This window comes from Triticum dicoccoides, chromosome 4B (genome assembly GCF_002162155.2).
Source record: "Triticum dicoccoides isolate Atlit2015 ecotype Zavitan chromosome 4B, WEW_v2.0, whole genome shotgun sequence".
NCBI lineage: Eukaryota > Viridiplantae > Streptophyta > Magnoliopsida > Poales > Poaceae > Triticum > Triticum dicoccoides.
Genome location: NC_041387.1, coordinates 591,070,130 through 591,090,962, shown reverse-complemented (window position 1 = coordinate 591,090,962; position 20,833 = coordinate 591,070,130). Strand labels below are relative to the sequence as shown.

The 20,833-nt window shown below is 49.1% G+C and overlaps 1 protein-coding gene and 1 long non-coding RNA gene across 2 annotated transcripts; one reads left to right on the top strand and one right to left on the bottom strand.

Annotated features, from left to right (window-relative positions):
• The first annotated feature begins 395 nt into the window (after positions 1–395).
• LOC119291630 (2-hydroxymuconate semialdehyde hydrolase-like) lies at positions 396–4,461 on the top strand. The gene is made up of 4 exons (XM_037570424.1): positions 396–1,067; positions 3,627–3,719; positions 3,807–3,874; positions 4,016–4,461. Exons 1-4 carry the CDS (start codon positions 396–398, stop codon positions 4,158–4,160), a joined length of 978 nt encoding a protein of 325 aa, XP_037426321.1. The 3' UTR covers positions 4,161–4,461.
• A 1,591-nt stretch (positions 4,462–6,052) lies between these two features.
• LOC119293949 lies at positions 6,053–8,568 on the bottom strand. Its single transcript, XR_005143265.1, has 3 exons — positions 8,532–8,568; positions 7,625–8,139; positions 6,053–6,396 (listed from the first exon to the last, which is right to left on the bottom strand). It is a non-coding gene; the product is annotated as an uncharacterized LOC119293949 (long non-coding RNA).
• Positions 8,569–20,833: the final 12,265 nt, after the last annotated feature.

The following is a 20,833-nucleotide window of genomic DNA, read 5'->3' as shown; positions in this document are numbered from 1 at the left end:
TATCATTGCCTAATCTAGCTCAACTTGTATCTGTTTAACAGGGACATAGTCCTCTATCACACAGCATGGCGGTTTGGCGAGTGTAGATGCTGCTGAGTGCTGAGATGTCATCGAGGCCCAATTGAAAGCGCCACCATAGCCGACTATTCGGATGGTATAATCAAGGTCCACTCAACCACCGGCCTTCTTCCCTTGCAATCCCGGGATGCTGTGAACCCTCCGTTTCTCCCACCAGAACGAACCCCTACCTTTAAGCTAAGCTCCACCAGCACATCGCTATACATCAGTGGCGTTCTCACTCTCTTTCCATGCACAGCTGCACACCAAGAACTTGACGCGGCATCAGCGGCCGTGCTGCTGCTCTGCCTGATCGGCCAGGGGCGCTTAGAGCCACCATGGGGGCCAGCCTCAGCGTCGTGCCGCTCATCGACTACTTCGCCCGGCGCGAGTTCCTCGCCGCCGGCCTCCGCCCCCACTCGGTCACGCTCCCCTACCCCGACGGCGGCTCGTCGGGCACCTGCACCATGCACTACTGGGCGCCGGCGGGGGAGCCGCGGCTGCCGCCACTGCTGCTCATTCACGGCTTCGGCCCTCGGGCCACCTGGCAGTGGCGCTGCCAGGTGGGGCCGCTGTCCCGCCAGTTCCACGTCATCGTCCCGGACCTGCTCGGCTTCGGCGGCAGCTCCTGGGACTCGCCCTCGGCGCCGCCGCCGTCCGAGGCCACGCAGGCCGCGGCGCTCGCGGCGCTGCTGGACTCGGTGGAGGGGCTGAAGGGCAAGCGGGTGGCCGTGGCGGGCACGAGCTACGGCGGGTTCGTGGCCTACTGGCTGGCGCGCGCGGCGGGGCCCCGGAGGGTGGGCCCCGTGGTGATCGCGAGCTCCGACCTGCTCAAGACGGCGGCCGACGACCGCGCGTTCCTGAAGAGGGCCGGCGAAGGGTGGAGCGGCGCGCACGAGCTGCTCCTGCCGGCCGAGCCCGCCGCCATGAGGAGGCTGATGGAGATGGCCGTGTACCGCCCCCCGCCGGCCATGATGACGCCGGACTTCGTCCTCCGGGACTTCATCCAGGTGCGTGCGTGTACAGATGCCACTTGTGACTTTCTTTTTAGTGAAAGTCTCGAATGTTATTTGCAAGCAAAAGCCAGTCAACAAGGTCAGCCTATCATCCTGCCGCACACACTATAGGTGCCATCACGAAAAAAAAACTACTAGTATAGATGCGGCAGTCAGCAGTGCATCGTTTTTTTTTTTTAATTTTATGTTTCACATCTTGCCGGGACAAAAGCAAAACCTGGGAAACCAGAAGCACGCTTCAACTTGGAAACCAGAAGAACATTGTGTTGTGACTTGTGAGGCTTCAACTGACACCAGAACTTCCAAGCACAACGCTGTACTAGGCCTAGGCGACACCTCCTGCCCGCCTAACAATCAAATCTACTAGTGGTAATGTGAACATTTACTTCCTTGTTGCCAGATTTCGTAAGCATTTATACGTCCGATCGAAACAGACAACGCAAGCGCACTGCAGTAACGCCGATGCAACAGCGTTCGTGCTCTTGCCTTCTCCCTTCCCTCGAAAAATACGGAATCCTTGGACTTCACCACTTCACCTATATTTTTCAGCTGTGTTTTCGGTCTTAAAAGATGGCAGTAGAGCCGGTAGATTTTTTTTTTTTGGAAAAGGAGGCTTGCCCCCCGAAAGATGGCAGTAGAGCCGGTAGATGTAACCAAGAGTAGTACCCTTCGGGGACACGAGGCCAACTCCACCGCACGACCCCAAACGGACGTCCGGATTGGCCGGATTTTGTCCCTTTGGGGCGCCGATGGGTTCGCCCGTGTCCGGCTGTGTCCGTTGGGTCGTGCATGCGCCCACCGCGCGGCCGCACCCCAAATCACGTCCGTCTCAGAAAAGCAATAAAAAAAGAAAACATAAATAAAATAACTAAAAAAATAAATAAACGCAGTTTAATAAAGATAAAACTTAGTTGTGTGTGTGTGTGGGGGGGGGTCCATGGCCACAAAACGGCCCAGTTTCGTCACATTAATAATTAAACATAAAAAACAGTCGCCGTCGGCGCGCTCCTGCCCGTGCCCGTCGATACCGTCGCCGTGGACGTCTTCAGTGGCCGCCGGTGTCGTCGTCGTCACTGACGAGGTCGACGTAGTCCGGCGGCGTCCACAGGTGGGCCGGCGGTGCGTGGTAGAAGGGGGCGGGCTGGACGGAGGGAGGTGCCTGCACCACCTCCTCCCGTGGCGACGCCTCCCGCTCTGGTGACCGCGGCGGAGTGGCGCGCCAGTTCACGCCCACACCGACGGCCATCTCCGGAGCAGTGCAGGACCAGGCCCACCCCTGGCCCATCAGCTGCTGGAACGCGGCCGACGACTCCTCCTCCATCGCGTCCTCCCTCCTCTCCTCCGTCAAGGCCGCCATCTGCAGCTCCGGGAAGGCCACGTCGCCGGCGGCAGAGAGTGCCATGGCCTCCTCCAAGCCGTCCCATTGCCGCTCGTCGTGCGTGTTCATGGAGTCCTTCATGACACGCTGCACGAGACGGGCCTCCTCCTCCGCCGTCATGCGAGGAGGTGATGGTGGCGATGGAGATGGCGACGGCGAAGGCGTGGGCGTGAGGCCACGCACCAGCCTACGCCCGCGCTCCTGGGGAGCAGCCGCTCAGTGCTCTGGGCGTGGCCGTCGTGGCCCCGTCGACGTGCCGGCGAAGAAGGACGTCCGCCGCGTGTCGTGCTCATCGCGGAACCAAGTGTCCCACAATGGTGAGTCGGGGGCGTACCTGGGGTCGTAGTAGAGGTCGTCCGGAAGGAGGCGGCGGCGGCGCTCGATCTCCTCGCGGCGCGCACAGCCGGTCGCCGGGACCGGCGAGATCGGCACGCGGTCGGCTGACAGGTGTCAGTTGTTGGGGAGGTGGGCGTCGCTCCAGGGGATCGGCGTCCTCGTCTTCCAATAACGGCGGCACACCGACGCGCGGATGTAGTGCCGGTCGCGCTCGCCGGCGGACGCGGGGGCGATGGAGAACGCGGGTGGCGAGGGGGCCCGGCGTGGTGGCGATGGCGAGGCCGGCTCCTCCTTCTTCACCGAGCCGCGGCGACGCCCCGACGAGGAGCTAGCCTTGCGGCCGTAGTTCCAGAGCCCCATGGCTGCGGGCGGCCGGCCGGCGAGTTCTTGGCTAGGGTTTGGGCCTGGGGCTGTCGGGTTTCGAGGAGGCCGCGGGGTGGCCTGGGGCAGTGTGGACGACGATCGGTCCACGGTTTCCACTTAAAGAAGGACGGCGACCCTTCGACGTGCGGATGACAGGTGGGGCCGCCCGCCCGTGCGCATTGATGTGGGCGGGTGGGAGGTAGGTGGCCGCCTGCCACGCGACCCCGACGCGGACGAGGCGCGCGTCCGTTTGGTATCCGCCGCGACCCAAAACTGGCGCAAGTTTGCGCTCGAAATGGGTCGGCCGGACACAAAACGGACAAGATGGGTCCGGGCCGTCGCGCGTTGGGCCGTCTCATTTGTCCCTTTTACCTCAAACGGACGGGAGCGGACAGAATAGGCTCGTGTGGTGGAGTTGGCCTGAGATAAGGAACAGGAACATCACTGAACCAGATGATCTTGTTGCCTCCTGTCAGAAACTGTTCATGGACAACAGGGAGCAGCTCACCCATCTTTTCAAGGGGATCACCGTCGGCACCGACAAGTTCCAAGTCACACCATTGTCTCAGGTATTTTCGTGTGTGTATGTTCACCTAATACCGCATTTACTGAGACACTCTGTCTCACCTAACCTTTTTGGGACGTTGTATATGCAGGAAGTGTTGATTGTCTGGGGAGAGCATGATCAGTTGTTCCCCGTCGAAAAGGCCTCTGGAATCCAGAGGTACTCGTATAAATGTGTAAATCATTTACTACACGGACCATTTTTTACCGCGTGTACTATAGGAGTGCTTAATTTCCTCTATGATCAGGCGGTCTCCGTTGAGATATTGGTCACGTACTGATCTTTCCGCTTTGGTTTCAGCTCTTTGGATGGGAAAGCCAGAGTGGAGATCATCAAGAAAACGGGCCATGCTCCACAGCTCGAGGACCCGGCTCGGTTCAACAAGATCATGCTGGACTTCTTGATGGCTCCAGACCCTGCTTGCACCAATGGCAGCTCGCTATGAGATGCATAGCCACTACCTACACCATTGGTTGCAATAAGATTGCTTAGCCATTTGGGCCCATGCATTCAGAGCTATCATGTACTACTAATGTGTACATCAATCAGGGTCTATTTGATTTGCATGATTCGGGGATGCAGGATTAGAGTGTCACATCATCTTCGATATTTGATTATGTAGTACAAAGAAAGCATTTTTTCCCTTCAGAGAATTACAACGGATGAAAAAGTTTCTATGAAATCCAGTGTAATTGTATATCAAAGAAAAAATAACATGATTTTTTTCCCTTCTGAAGGGAAGGTTATACCAACTGACCTTCGCATCATAGTATGCACACGGCCATTATCTTATTAAATAAAAGCAAGGCAACGAGACCAAAATACCTTATAACAAAGTGCATAAAGGCCAACAAAGACACAAGATCTAACAAAAAGACACATGCAACTAAGTCGCCATCTTGCGGCAAACGCCTTCAAAAGGGATAACACACTTGTGCCAACGTTATAGGAATGACGATAAATCAACCATGTTTCGAAATGTAAAACTAAAACCCTAAACCCTAAGCTCTAAGCCCCTAAACCCAAAGCCCAAGCCCAAAGCCCTAAGCCCCAAACCCTAAACCCTAAAAGCGAATAAAACTTGGTAAAAGTTAGTGAAACTTAGTAAAAACTTGATATTGCAACTATCAAGTTTTAATATTTGAAATTTGGTAAAAGTTTAAAGGTTCTCAAAATTTTCGAAATTGGTCTTGTTCGAAGGTACTCGTTGCAACAAACATGAATATGCAAACGAATCATGGTTTAGACTTCCAGTTCAAAAGATATACTAGATTCTAATTTGGAGATGAATTGAAAAGGAATGGGAGGTCAGGTGGGTGGAGCATGAACTCTGCAAAAAGTTGCACGCATGTACCCATCGGTGGTGATTAAAGGCTAAAACACTGCAAATAACCAAACTACTTTACAAATTTGATGCGAATGGTGGCTAAGGCAAATCTCCTTCTTTGTATGGTCTATCTCATGGAGTGTTTATGTTCGTTCATGTGGCAGCAAATGCAAGTCGCGCTAAGACTTAGTGCTGATTTGTATGTTGTTCCGGTTCTTCTTCAACCAAATATATTCTTTGAACTTGATGGTATTATTTTGTTGACCAGTCTCATCATTGTATGTTGATAATTTCAATATCAAGCGAACTTTTTTGAGAAATCAGGGGAGGGAGGAGTTCCCCAACCCGAATATATTACTCAAATTGGGCATTTATGCCAAGAGACTGATTCATTTTATAAGGGAAACCAGATCGAAAACTGGAAAAAGTTGACTTCTTTTGTAAAAGAATCGGGCAAAAAACATACAAGTAACAAGGGGGAAAGAAAGATGATAAAGTTGGGTGCCCATGACGAGGCTCATCCCAGCCAGCAATCTATGGCACCACCACCACAAGAGGCACAAGTAGATGTGGGGTGTCATCCGTGGGTATCACAATACCAATACTTTGTGAGCTACCGAGAGCACCCGTCTGTTTCGATCCCCACAACGTGATACAGGAGAATCCGCAATCAATGAGTGTCATAGCATGACTGCATGCTCCGATAGAAGGGGCGAGATATTGGGTCAATGCAAGCCAAGAGATCGCCGGATAACACGAACCTTGACTAGGAGCTCCACCACAGGAAATCAGAACGATTAGCAAGTTAGGGAGGCATCTTGCGCCAACTGTGATATCAAGTGAATTCATATGATCCTCCTTTATTGATGTTCTTGTTTTATTAGATGAGGAGTGCTTCCTTCCAGTTTCGAGGAAAGGAACTGACGTGAGAACCTTTCACTTCATGGGTACTCATTGTTGGAATTGATCTCGTCTAACAATCGAGAGAAAAGTTGGGGTGTGGCCCACCATACCACTCTCACGCACGCACTGTGATCCGGGGTGCAAACAACCTATTGGTTTCGGTCCCTGTTCCCTAGCCCCACGTATAAAAGAGAGGTACTTCCTCTCCTGTATGTGTGATCCATCACGTACAAGTAAGTTTTACCATGACCTCAACTACCGATCCTAAAAAAGGGGAGCTAAGGGGATCAGAAGGCCGTTTCCACCTCTGGCCGCCGCAAGGCTGTGTCGGCGGCTTCCTGCTGCCACCGGCGAAGCTCCTGGATGAGTTGCTGCCTCTCCACGACTACATCACTGCGGCGCCACTGTTGTTGCTCATCCTCGCCACTGGAGTTCATGGGCTATGTTGTGCCTGCAACGAGAAAGCCTGTAAGATCTCACGAACCTCTCTGTTAATCATATGTGGGTGATTTAATGCTAGGCAAATGATCCTATTACAATAATCTTAAAGTAGTATTTCTAACACTCATCTCTGTGCATGACCATCACTACCTGGTCTAACCTATGATTCGAATTATATGTCTCCCATGGCTTGTGCTTTCATGGCACCCCGATAGCATGGACAAGATGCTGTTGAGATGTCATGGTATCCCCATTGAAAGCACCACCATGGCCAACGTATCCAATCTTATAATTAATGGGTTTGCTAAACATCAGGTAACTGCAAATTTCACAAGAGCTAGTTGATTCCACCGAGGCAGAAGATTGGGGCCATGAGGAGCACAGCGACCAGTGTCAACCCCCGCGAGGCCGAACCAGGACCTCGCGGGGGACGGAGACGACGTTCGTGTGCGGTAGTAAGCTGTGGCGTCTTGAGGGGAGGAAGCAGGTTGGCAGGTGTGGGGGTTGTCAACGCTGAAACAGGAGGTCAGGGGGAGCCCTGAGAGGGATGGCCTTGGGCCGCGGGGAAGCACGACCGTGTGGGGAGGGCAAGGCAGCACGCATGGGCATAAGTCGGCGGATGGGGCTGGGGGACAACATGGGAGAGGGAAAACCACGCGGGGAGGAAGAAAATAGAGGTTGAAGAAGAACATTTGCTACGCGATCCCAAACGTTGGATGAAGATCTAGCAGCCTAAAATTCTGGCTGACACTATAAACGACATGTTGGTCCACTCAACCACTCAACCACCCTTCTCCCCCTTGCTAATCTGGAGTGTTGTGTGAACCCTCCATATTCTCCAAAGTTAGATTATGAAAAATTGCCCACAGAACCAGCTTTGTGCAGAATCAACCATGTAGTTCTTTTCGGAGATTGTAGTCTAAGATTGTTGTACGGGTTGTGCGCTACAATATCTATAATCCCCTGCACTAAAGTTGTATGTTGAACTGCCAACACATAGTTGTTTCAAACCGGTTTGCCTTGAATACGAGCAACAAAGAGATGTTCGAATCAAATAACATACTCCCTCCGTCCCAAAATAAGTGACTCAAAAATGACTCAACTTTGTACTAGCTTTAGTATAAAGTTGAGTCACTTTTGAGTCACTTATTTTGGGACGGAGGGAGTAGTTCATAACGGTACAAGTTGAAAGCAAATAGTTTGGTTCAAAGCATTTAAAGCATAGAGATTCTACTTACTGTTGAGCTCCCACATCCTCCTTATCCGTGCAAGCCTCTCACTAGGTTTGTGACCCTTAAACGAGGTAAAAACATCACGATTCTTCTTTTCCAACAAAAGATGTGAAGCATAGAAATGCTCATCACTCCCAGGTTTGGCTCCGTCTGCAATCACCATGGCCATCATGTCGTGAATCTCCTGTCTTGTTGGATCCACAATCTCTTTTGCACATTGATTTGTCACTCTTTTCCCTTGCCTCAAAAATGTTTTTAGCAATCTCACTTGCCACCATACGCGAATAAGGACATGCCCTCTTCTTCCTGCTCTTTACACGATTCGGGAGATGTGTAACTTGGACGTGCTCACATTCAGAGCCAGAATCACCTTCCGAATCGACTTGAGCCGGGCCACCTTGATATGTGGGAGTTGGAACCCTTGCATGCTCATTTGTGACACAACCAACATCAAACTCCTCTGTCATTTTCTCCTCCTCTGCCATTGCAGCAAACCGAAACTTAGCAGCTTGAGGATGCACCTGCAACCAAATAGCACAACTACACGTTAAATGAAACGATACGAGCAAAGGTGCACATTATTTGTAACAAATTGACACTAGCAGATTTACCAACAAACTGAAACTAGCAGGTTTATCAACAAATTGCCACTAGCAGCGGCATTGACCTTGATCCATCATCTCCATCAGCACTAGAGCACACGGATGTACTGCACTATTCCACGCTAAAACCACAATAGTGCTGTACTATGCCACGCGCTAGGCCAGGTTAATGAATGAATGGCCCATGGACGTACTGTACTAATTTAGCTGCTAGAGTACGGCGTGCAATGTGATGGCTCGAAGAGGAACTGGCTGATGTGCACATGGATGGAGAGATGAGGAGCAGAGAGGAGACAGGGAGATGAGCTCACCGGCGGCGTCTGGCGGCGAGGGCGGGGCAGAGTCGGGCGCAGGACGAGTCGGGGTCGGGCGAGGCAGGGTCTGGTGGCCAGGGACGTGGAGGACTGGATGTCCAGCGTCCAGGGGCGGGGGGAGTCGGAGCAGACAGCTGGCGGCGAGGGGTGGGTGGAGACAGCCGGCGGCGCCCTTGGGTGGGATGGGGGGAAACCTAACAGAGAGGGGTGAACACGAGCGGGCAGAGATGATAATGCGAGTTGGGGCTCGGGCTCGGTGGAGATTCCGGCTCTCAAAGGCATTCTGGCGAATTCTGGGTTAAGCAGTTGAACGGAGAGTTCTTTTCAGCTTCAGCTTCTCCAGACCGAGATTCTGCAGAATGGCCCGAAAAGAACTGACATCTCAGCGAAGAGCCCACTCTCTTTCCATGCACGCCCGAAAAGAACTTCAAACTACTGTTGCCGCTGACTTGCTTGATCAGGCTGGGGCATCATCCAGGTATGTACTAGTACGTACAGATGACCAAGTTGTGCAACCATGTCAATTCGGACAAAATTTCTGCTTTAACTTTTGTGCTAACAAATTTCAGAATTGACCTCGTTTGTTAAAAAAGTTCGAATCTGACCTTTTTTGGTCACGCCAACATCCTTGACGTTTGGCTTACACGAAAGACGCCATGGTCCATGGCGTCTGGACCTAGCCTGCATGAGCTTAGTTGGTGTTGACGTGACAAAGCCAAACGCCATGCTCCTTGACGTTTGGAGGAAACGCCATACATCTTAGCGTTTGGTCCCTGACTAAGATTTGCTAATCGCTGACCGGCTGCATCGCTGCATGCATGCTCGGCCGCTCGCTAGCTTCTCTCTGTGCGCGCACGCATGCATGCATCCCGCAGTGGCTTAGGTAACTACAGTAGGTCGTTGTTGGCCGTAGCACTCCTATTAGTAGGGTCATCTAGTTTAATTGTCGTTCATGATCTTTCACTACGTAAACGCATATATGACCCCATAATCAAATATTAGAGCCTTTGTAAGGGAATCTCTAACATCGACCTGCAAACCTTCCGCATTCGTTTGGATCGCGCTGTCCGAATCGCGGAAACCATCCAACGCGCCTGTATCGGTCCGCGGTGCGGTCCGGACGTATTTTCTCCCACTACTCCCACCCCTCTTCTGACCGCCATGGCCCCCCCCTCCCCCCACCACCCCCCCTGCCGCCTCTCCCGCGCTTTTCTTTTGATGCACGCTCCGCATTCATGCTGGCCCAGAGCACGGAGCAGCCGACATTGATGCTGCACGATGTGACCGGACAGAGGGCGGCACTGATCGACGTGACCTCTCGTCAGCCGCTGCAGACGCAACTTCCCGAGAAACCAACTCCGGTCGATGGGTCAATGACAGTATTGGTGATCCACACCCAAGACTGGACCCAACCACTGCACGCCTATATGACCAAGGGTGAGCTCCTCCAGGATAAAACGAAGACCCGATGCATCGTCTATCGCTCTAAAGCCTACACAATAATCACCCCACCAACCACCACACACATCAGAGGAGGCCGTAATGGTGATCCAAACCGAAGAAGATGTTTGTCAGCGTTGTATATCCCTTTGTCACGTGTATGATTTGCCACGTCAAAACGAGATTCAAATTTTGGTCAGTGTTTTTTTTTCACTGTCAAGAGCTACATGTTGTGCGTTTTGTTATAATTTATAAAATGGTAGTTTACTGCATTTACGGACACGATTGTGATGGTTTTCTGCATTTACGAACATGATTGTGATGGTTTTATGCATTTTACTCGATTCAGAACCAAAGAGGAACGTCTCAGTGATTTTGGTGCTATGTACTCCGTACTCTGAAAGGGAACTACGGTGCAAGAATGCTAAGAGCACTACAGCCAGACATAGCAAATATGAACCCTTAAACGCCCGCGGACGCGGCCGGTCAGTGACCGGGCGTGTCCGTTTGAGCCCCTATTTATCCGCCTGCGCAGCCATACTCAATTTTTTCTCATATGTCCGGACACTTGCACATGATTGTTGGAGATGAAAAGAGAGAAATAAAAAGAATAAAGAAAGAGAAAGATGGTCGGGGTGGGGCCGCGTCCTACATTGCGGAATGCCCAGGTGCGTCCACGAGCCCTCATATCCTCCCCATATTTGAGATGTATATGAGGGTTCACAGACAGCCCGGGCATATATAGGAACGATACAAGGGGTTCGGTTGGGTCGCGTTTTTTCTTCTCTCTCCTGTCCAGTCACTGACCGGGCACGTCCGCAGGCGTATAAGGGATGGTTTGAGGTTTCTGCCTATAGATGCTCTAACATTGTAGTACAGTTGCATACATGAGTGTAAGGATAATACCCAGGACTTGGTTAAGGAATCTATCTAGTAGCACTTATGGTAGAGTATATATCGATTTTACCATTCGTGGGTCAGAGAATCTTCTTAACATAAAACAAATCATGAAAGAACTAGGGACACTGTCACCGCTCATCGCTGATAATCAACGTGCTCCGCCACATAACGACCTACTTATCCATGCATGCATGGACGCATAGAACCTACGTCTCAGGGCATCTCCAGCCGCGCCCCCAACAGGCCCTCACCAGGCGATTTTGCCGCGCCGACGCCAAAAAAAGGCCCCAGTCGCGCCCCCAGAAACCCGTTTTTCGCCGGCTCGGACCAAAACTGGTGCCGGCGGACCCAGGCCGAACCCGGCGCCCTGGGGGGCGCTTGGGGAGCCGGCACAAGCGAAAAAGGCGCGTGGGCCCACCCTGGAGGCGACCCGAGGGCCTTTTCCCGCCGTTTCTTGACGCTTTTCCCTCGCATCTCTCCCGCTCGCTCGCCTTCCTCCCGCCATTCTCTCCCTTTCTCCCGCCAAACCCCCTCCCGCTCGCCGCGAAGAAGTACGCCATGCCGTCGAAAAAGTACGCCGTGCCGCGCGCGGCGGCAACCGCGACTGGCGCCGTGGCCCAACCGAAGCAGAGGAAGCCTAGGGCGCCGCCATCGAAGCCACCGGGCCTGTCGAACGCCGAGTGGAGGGTGGAAGTTCAGCGGCGCGAAGCAGTCACCGCCGACAGGCGGAACATGGCCATAGCCAAGAAGGCCCGCGACAACGCGGCACGCGCGGCGGCGTCTTCCTCATCGGTCGACCAGGCGGGGATGAATCCACCCGTCGTCAGCCACGCCCAGTATGCGCCCTGGGGACAGCAAGGCGCCGGATCTCCATGGGGTTCATCATCGCCCGGCTACGTCAACGGCGACGCGCACGGTGGGTTCAACCCAAACGTGACCTTCCCTCATGTCACCCCGCTACGCGCACGCCCTCGCCCGCCTTCGTTGGTGTGCAGTACCTGTAGGGTTTCGTAGTAATTTCAAAAAAAAATTCCTACGCGCACACAGGATCATGTGATGCATAGCAACGAGAGGAGAGTGTTGTCTACGTACCCAACGCAGACCGACTGCGGAAGCGATGACATGACGTAGAGGAAGTAGTCGTACGTCTTCACGATCCAACCGATCAAGCACCGAAACTACGGCACCTCCGAGTTCGAGCACACGTTCAGCTCGATGACGATCCCCGGACTCCGATCCAGCAAAGTGTCGGGGAAGAGTTTCGTCAGCACGACGGCGTGGTGACGATCTTGATGAACTACAGCAGCAGGGCTTCGCCTAAACTCCGCTACAGTATTATCGAGGAATATGGTGGCAGGGGGCACCGCACACGGCTAAGGCATCGATCACGTGGATCAACTTGTGTCAACTTGTGTGTTTAGAGGTGCCCCTGCCTCCGTATATAAAGGATGGAGGAGGAGGAGGCCGGCCAAGGCAAAGGTGCGGCCAGGATAGGGAGTCCTACTAGGACTCCAAGTCCTAGTAGGAGTCCACCAAGAGGGGAGGAAGGGAGAAGGAATAGGAGGAGAAGGAGAGGTGGCCGGCCCCCTTTTTCCTAGTCCAATTCGGACTAGAGGGGAGGGGGGGGCGCAGCCTTTTTCTCCTCTTCCCACTAAAGCCCATCAAGGCCCAATACTCTTCCCCGTATTCCCGTAACCCCCCGGTACTCCGAAAAATACCCGAATCACTCGGAACCTTTCCGAACTCCGAATATAGTCGTCCAATATATCGATCTTTACGTCTCGACCATTTCGAGACTCCTCGTCATGTCCCCGATCTCATCCGGGACTCCGAACTCCTTCGGTACATCAAAACTCATAAACTCATAATATAACTGTCATCGAAACCTTAAGCGTGCGGACCCTACGGGTTCGAGAACAATGTAGACATGACCAAGACACGTTTCCGGTCAATAACCAATAGCGGGACCTGGATGCCCATATTGGCTCCTACATATTCTACGAAGATCTTTATCGGTCAGACCGCATAACGACATACGTTGTTCCCTTTGTCATCGGTATGTTACTTGCCCGAGATTTGATCGTCGGTATCCAATACCTAGTTCAATCTCGTTACCGGCAAGTCTCTTTACTCGTTCCGTAATACATCATCTCACAACTAACATATTAGTTGCAGTGCTTGCAAGGCTTATGTGTTGTGCATTACCGAGAGGGCCCAGAGATACCTCTCCGACAATCGGAGTGACAAATCCTAATCTCGAAATACGCCAACCCAACATCTACCTTTGGAGACACCTGTAATGCTCCTTTATAATCACCCAGTTACGTTGTGACGTTTGGTAGCACCCAAAGTGTTCCTCCGGCAAACGGGAGTTGCATAATCTCATAGTCATAGGAACATGTATAAGTCATGAAGAAAGCAATAGCAACATACTAAACGATCAGGTGCTAAGCTAATGGAATGGGTCATGTCAATCAGATCATTCAACTAATGATGTGACCTCGTTAATCAAATAACAACTCATTGTTCATGGTCAGGAAACATAACCATCTTTGATTAACGAACTAGTCAAGTAGAGGCATACTAGTGACACTCTGTTTGTCTATGTATTCACACATGTATTATGTTTCCGGTTAATACAATTCTAGCATGAATAATAAACATTTATCATGATATAAGGAAATAAATAATAACTTTATTATTGCCTCTAGGGCATATTTCCTTCAGTCTCCCACTTGCACTAGAGTCAATAATCTAGTTCACATCGCCATGTGATTTAACAGCAATAGTTCACATCACCATGTGATTAACACCCGAAGGGTTTACTAGATTCAGTAATCTAGTTCACATCGCTATGTGATTAACACCCAAGGAGTACTAAGGTGTGATCATGTTTTGCTTGTGAGAGAATCTTAGTCAACGGGTATGTCATATATAGATCCGTAAGTATTTTGCGAATTCTATGTCTACAATGCTCTGCACGGAGCTACTCTAGCTAATTGCTCCCACTTTCAATATGTATCTAGATCAAGACTTAGAGTCATCTAGATTAGTGTCAAACTTGCATCGGCGTAACCTTTTTACGACGAACCTTTTTCCATAATCGAGAAACATATCCTTATTCCACTAAGGACAATTTTGACCGCTCTCCAGTGATCTACTCCTAGATCACTATTGTACTCCCTTGCCAAACTCAGTGGTATGGCATACAATAGATCTGGTATACAGCATGGCATACTTTATAGAACCTATGACTGAGGCATAGGGAATGACTTTCATTCTCTTTCTATTTTCTGCCGTGGTCGGGCTTTGAGTCTTACTCAACTTAACACCTTGCAACACAGGCAAGAACTCCTTCTTTGACTGTTCCATTTTGAACTATTTCAAAAAATTTATCAAGGTATGTATTCATTGAAAAAATCTTATCAAGCGTCTTCATCTATCTATATAGATCTTGATGCTCAATGTGTAAGCAGCTTCACCAAGGTCTTTCTTTGAAAAACTTTTATTCAAGTATCCTTTCATGCTTTGCAGAATAATTCTACATTATTTCCGATCAACAATATGTCATTCACATATACTTATCAGAAATGTTGTAGTGCTTCCACTCACTTTCTTGTAAATACAGGCTTCACTGTAAGTCTGTACAATAACTATATGCTTTGATCAACTTATCAAAGCGTATATTCCAACTCCGAGATTCTTGCACCAGTCCATAAATGGATCGCTGGAGCTTGCACACTTTGTTAGCTCCCTTTGGATCGACAAAACCTTCCGGTTGCATCATATACAACTCTTCTTCCAAAAATCCATTCAGGAATGCAGTTTTGACATCCATCTGCCAAATTTCATAATCATAAAATGCGGCAATTGCTAACATGATTCGGACAGACTTTTAAGCATCGATACGAGTAAGAAAATCTCATCGTATTCAACACCTTGAACTTTGTCAAAAACCTTTTTCGACAAGTCTAGCTTTGTAGATAGTAACACTACTATCAACGTCCGTCTTCCTCTTGAAGATCCATTTATTCTTAATGACTCACCGATCATCGGGCAAGTCAATCAAAGTCTACACTTTGTTCTCATACATGGATCATATCTTAGATTTCATGGCCTCAAGCCATTTCATGGAATCTGGGCTCATCATTGCTTCCTCATAGTTCGTAGGTTCATCATGGTCTAGTAACATAACTTCCAGAACATGATTATCGTACCACTCTGGTGCGGATCTTACTCTGGAAGACCTACGAGGTTTGGTAGTAACTTGATCTGAAGTTTGATGATCATCATCATTAACTTCCTCACTTATTGGTGTAGGAATCACTGGAACTGATTTCTGTGATGAACTACTTTCCAATAAGGGAGAAGGTATAATTACCTCATCAAGTTCTACTCTCCTCCCACTCACTTCTTTCGAGAGAAACTCCTTCTCTGGAAAGGATCCATTTTAGCAACGAATGTCTTGCCTTCGGATCTGTGATAGAAGGTGTACCCAACAATTTCCTTTGGGTATGAAGACGCACTTCTCCGATTTGGGTTCGAGCTTATCAGGATGAAACCTTTTTTCACATAAGCATCGCAGCCCCAAACTTTAAGAAACAACAGGTTAGGTTTACTGCTAAACCATAGTTCATACAGTGTCGTCTCAACGGATTTAGATGGTGCCCTATTTTAAAACGTGAATGCAGCTGTCTCTAATGCATAACCCCAAAACGATAGTGGTAAAGAGATATCATAGATCGCACCATATCAAATAAAGTGCGGTTACGACGTTCGGACACACCATAACGATGTGGTGTTCCAGGTGGCGTGAGCTGTGAAACTATTCCACATTGTTTTAATTGAAGACCAAACTCGTAACTCAAATATTTGTCTCCGCGATCAGATCGCAGAAACTTTATTTTCTTGTTACGATGATTTTTCCACTTCACTCTGAAATTCTTTGAACCTTTCAACTATTTCAGACTTATGTTTCATCAAGTAGATATACCCATATCTGCTCAAATCATCTTGTGAAGGTCAGAAAACAACGGTGCTTGCCACGAGCAACAGCACTCATTGGATCGCATACATCGGTATGTATTATTTCCAACAAGTCAGTAACTCGTTCCATTGTTCCGAAGAACGGAGTTTTAGTCATCTTGCCCAAAAGGCACGGTTCGCAAGCATCAAATGATTCATAACCAAGTGATTCCGAAAATCCATCTTTATGGAGTTTCTTCATGCGCTTTACACCGATATGACCCAAACGGCAGTGCCACAAATAAGTTGCACTATCATTATTAACTTTGCATCTTTTGGCATCAATATTATGAATATGTGTATCACTACGATCGAGATCCAATGAACCATTTTCATTGGGTGTGTAACCATATAAGGTTTTATTCATGTAAATAGAACAACAGTTTATTCTCTTACTTAAATGAATAACCGTATTGCAATAAACATGATCAAATCATATTCATGCTCAACGCAAACACCAAATAACATTTATTTAGGTTCAACATTAATCCCGAAAGAATAGGGAGTGTGCGATGATGATCATATCAATCTTGAAACTACTTTCAGCACACATCATCACTTCACCCTTAACTAGTTTCTGTTTATTCTGCAACTCCCGTTTCGAGTTACTACTCTTAGCAACTGAACCAGTACCAAATACCGAGGGGTTGCTATAAACACTAGTAAAGCACACATCAAACACCTGTATATCAAATATACCCTTTTTCACTTTGCCATCCTTCTTATCCACCAAATATTTAGGGTAGTTCCGCTTCCAGTGACCATTTCCTTTGCAGTGTAAGCACTCAGTTTCAGGCTTTGGTTCAGCTTTGGGCTTCTTCGTGGGAGTGACAACTTGCTTGTCAATCTACTTGAAGTTCCCCTTTCTTTCCCTTTGCCCTTTTCTTGAAACTAGTGATCTTGTCAACCATCAACACTTGATGCTCTTTCTTGATTTCTACCTTCGTTGATTTCAACATCACGAAGAGCTCGGGAATCATTTTCATCATCCCTTGCATACTATAGTTCATCACGAAGTTCTACTAACTTGGTGATGGTGACTAGAGAATTCTGTCAATCACTATCTTATCTGGAAGATTAACTCCCACTGAATTCAAGCGATTGAAGTACCCAGACAATCTGAGCACATGCTCACTAGTTGAGCGATTCTCGTCCATCTTTTAGCTATAGAACTTGTTGGAGACTTCATATCTCTCAACTCGGGTATTTGCTTGAAATATTAACTTCAATTCTTGGAACATCTCATATGGTCCATGACGTTCAAAACGTCTTTGAAGTCCCGATTCTAAGCCGTTAAGCATGGTGCACTAAACTATCAAGTAGTCATCATATTGAGCTAGCCAGACGTTCATAACTTCTGCATCTGCTCCTGCAATAGGTCTGTCACCTAGCGGTGCATTAAGGACATAATTCTTCTGTGCAGCAATGAGGATTTAACCTCAGATCACGGATCAAATCCGCAACATTGCTACTAACATTTTTCAACACAATTTTCTCTAGGAACATATCAAAATAAACACAGGGAAGCAACAACGCGAGCTATTGATCTACAACATGATTTGCAAAATACTACCAGGACTAAGTTCATGATAAATTTAAGTTCAATTTAATCATATTACTAAAGAACTCCCACTTAGATAGACATCCCTCTAATCCTCTAAGTGATCACGTGATCCAAATCAACTAAACCATGTCCGATCATCACGTGAGATGGAGTAGTTTCATCGGTGAACATCATTATGTTGATCATATCTACTATATGATTCACGCTCGACCTTTCGGTCTCCGTGTTCCGAGGCCATATCTGCATATGCTAGGCTCGTCAAGTTTAACCTGAGTATTCTGCGTGCGCAACTGTTTTGCACCCGTTGTATTTGAACGTAGAGCCTATCACACCCGATCATCACGTGGTGTCTCAGCACGAAGAACTTTTGCAACGGTACATACTCAGGGAGAACACTTCTTGATAATTTAGTGAGAGATCATCTTATAATGCTACCGTCAATCAAAGCAAGATAAGATGCATAAAAAGATAAACATCACATGCAATCAATATAAGTGATATGATATGGCCATCATTATCTTGTGCTTGTGATCTCCATCTCCGAAGCACCGTCATGATCACCATCGTCACCGGCGCGACACCTTGATCTCCATCGTAGCATCGTTGTCGTCTCGCCAATCTTATGCTTCCACGACTATCACTACCGTTTAGTAATAAAGTAAAGCATTACATCGCGATTGCATTGCATACAATAAAGCGACAACCATATGGCTCCTGCCAGTTGCCGATAACTTGGTTACAAAACATGATCATCTCATACAATAAAATTCAGCATCATGCCTTGACCATATCACATCACAACAGTCCCTGCAAAAACAAGTTAGACGTCCTCTACTTTGTTGTTGCATGTTTTACGTGGCTGCTACGGGCTTAAGTAAGAACCAATCTCACCTACGCATCAAAACCACAACGATAGTTTGTCAAATAGACTCCGTTTTAACCTTCGCAAGGACCGGGCGTAGCCATACTTGGTTCAACTAAAGTTGGAGAGGCAGTCGCCCGCAAGCCATCTCTGTGCAAAGCACGTCGAGGGAACCGGTCTCGCGTAAGCGTACGCGTAAGGTTGGTCCGGGTCGTCTCGTCCAACAATACCGCTGAACCAAAATATGACATGCTGGTAGGCAGTATGACTTGTATCGTCCACAACTCACTTGTGTTCTACTCGTGCATATAACATCAACATCATTAACCTAGGCTCGGATGCCACTGTAGGGTTTCGTAGTAATTTCAAAAAAAATTTCCTACGCGCACACAGGATCATGTGATGCATAGCAACGAGAGGAGAGTGTTGTCTACGTACCCAACGCAGACCGACTGCGGAAGCGATGACATGACGTAGAGGAAGTAGTCGTATGTCTTCACGATCCAACCGATCAAGCACCGAAACTACGGCACCTCCGAGTTCGAGCACACGTTCAGCTCGATGACGATCCCCGGACTCCGATCCAGCAAAGTGTCGGGGAAGAGTTTCGTCAGCACGACGGCGTGGTGACGATCTTGATGAACTACAGCAGCAGGGCTTCGCCTAAACTCCGCTACAGTATTATCGAGGAATATGGTGGCAGGGGGCACCGCACACGGCTAAGGCATCGATCACGTGGATCAACTTGTGTCAACTTGTGTGTTTAGAGGTGCCCCTGCCTCCGTATATAAAGGATGGAGGAGGAGGAGGCCGGCCAAGGCAAAGGTGCGGCCAGGATAGGGAGTCCTACTAGGACTCCAAGTCCTAGTAGGAGTCCACCAAGAGGGGAGGAAGGGAGAAGGAATAGGAGGAGAAGGAGAGGTGGCCGGCCCCCTTTTTCCTAGTCCAATTCGGACTAGAGGGGAGGGGGGGCGCAGCCTTTTTCTCCTCTTCCCACTAAAGCCCATCAAGGCCCAATACTCTTCCCCGTATTCCCGTAACCCCCCGGTACTCCGAAAAATACCCGAATCACTCGGAACCTTTCCGAACTCCGAGTATAGTCGTCCAATATATCGATCTTTACGTCTCGACCATTTCGAGACTCCTCGTCATGTCCCCGATCTCATCCGGGACTCCGAACTCCTTCGGTACATCAAAACTCATAAACTCATAATATAACTGTCATCGAAACCTTAAGCGTGCGGACCCTACGGGTTCGAGAACAATGTAGACATGACCAAGACACGTTTCCGGTCAATAACCAATAGCGGGACCTGGATGCCCATATTGGCTCCTACATATTCTACGAAGATCTTTATCGGTCAGACCGCATAACGACATACGTTGTTCCCTTTGTCATCGGTATGTTACTTGCCCGAGATTTGATCGTCGGTATCCAATACCTAGTTCAATCTCGTTACCGGCAAGTCTCTTTACTCGTTCCGTAATACATCATCTCACAACTAACATATTAGTTGCAGTGCTTGCAAGGCTTATGTGATGTGCATTACCGAGAGGGCCCAGAGATACCTCTCCGACAATCGGAGTGACAAATCCTAATCTCGAAATACGTCAACCCAACATCTACCTTTGGAGACACCTGTAATGCTCCTTTATAATCACCCATTTACGTTGTGACGTTTGGTAGCACCCAAAGTGTTCCTCCGGCAAACGGGAGTTGCATAATCTCATAGTCATAGGAACATGTATAAGTCATGAAGAAAGCAATAGCAACATACTAAACGATCAGGTGCTAAGCTAATGGAATGGGTCATGTCAATCAGATCATTCAACTAATGATGTGACCTCGTTAATCAAATAACAACTCATTGTTCATGGTCAGGAAACATAACCATCTTTGATTAACGAACTAGTCAAGTAGAGGCATACTAGTGACACTCTGTTTGTCTATGTATTCACACATGTATTATGTTTCCGGTTAATACAATTCTAGCATGAATAATAAACATTTATCATGATATAAGGAAATAAATAATAACTTTATTATTGCCTCTAGGGCATATTTCCTTCAGTACCCTCCATACAACTACTCGCCGCCCGCCGCCTACGCGTCCACACCGACGCCCCATCTCTACCGTGGACCGCTACCCTTCTCGCACCTCGGCGACGCCGACGACACGGGAGCCGACATGGACGACATCATCGCGACAGGATCGGCCGCGGCCGCCGTGTCTCCCGGGTTCGCCACCCAGGACGAGGTAGTGGACCTTAGCGGCGACATGGAGGCCGAGCTCGGCTACGTCTACGGCGACGACGCGCAGGAACCCGAGGAGGAGGAGGACGAGGAGGAGGAGGAGGACGAGGAGGAGCCGGCTCCTGTTCTGACGAAGGGGCGCCAGAAGAAGAAGAAGCGAGCGGCTAGGTCAGGCGAACCGCGCATCAAGTGGGCGTCCAAGGAGGAGGAATGCCTCGCCGAAGCATGGAAAGTCGTCTGCCTCGACTCAACCA

Excerpts from the sequence above, each read along its gene's own strand:
- LOC119291630 (XM_037570424.1), top strand. The coding sequence starts at position 396 with ATGGGGGCCAGCCTCAGCGTCGTGCCGCTCATCGACTACTTCGCCCGG. Across the intron at positions 1,068-3,626 it reads TCCTCCGGGACTTCATCCAG|AAACTGTTCATGGACAACAG; the intron begins GTGCGTGCGTGT and ends GCCTCCTGTCAG. Across the intron at positions 3,875-4,015 it reads AAGGCCTCTGGAATCCAGAG|CTCTTTGGATGGGAAAGCCA; the intron begins GTACTCGTATAA and ends CTTTGGTTTCAG.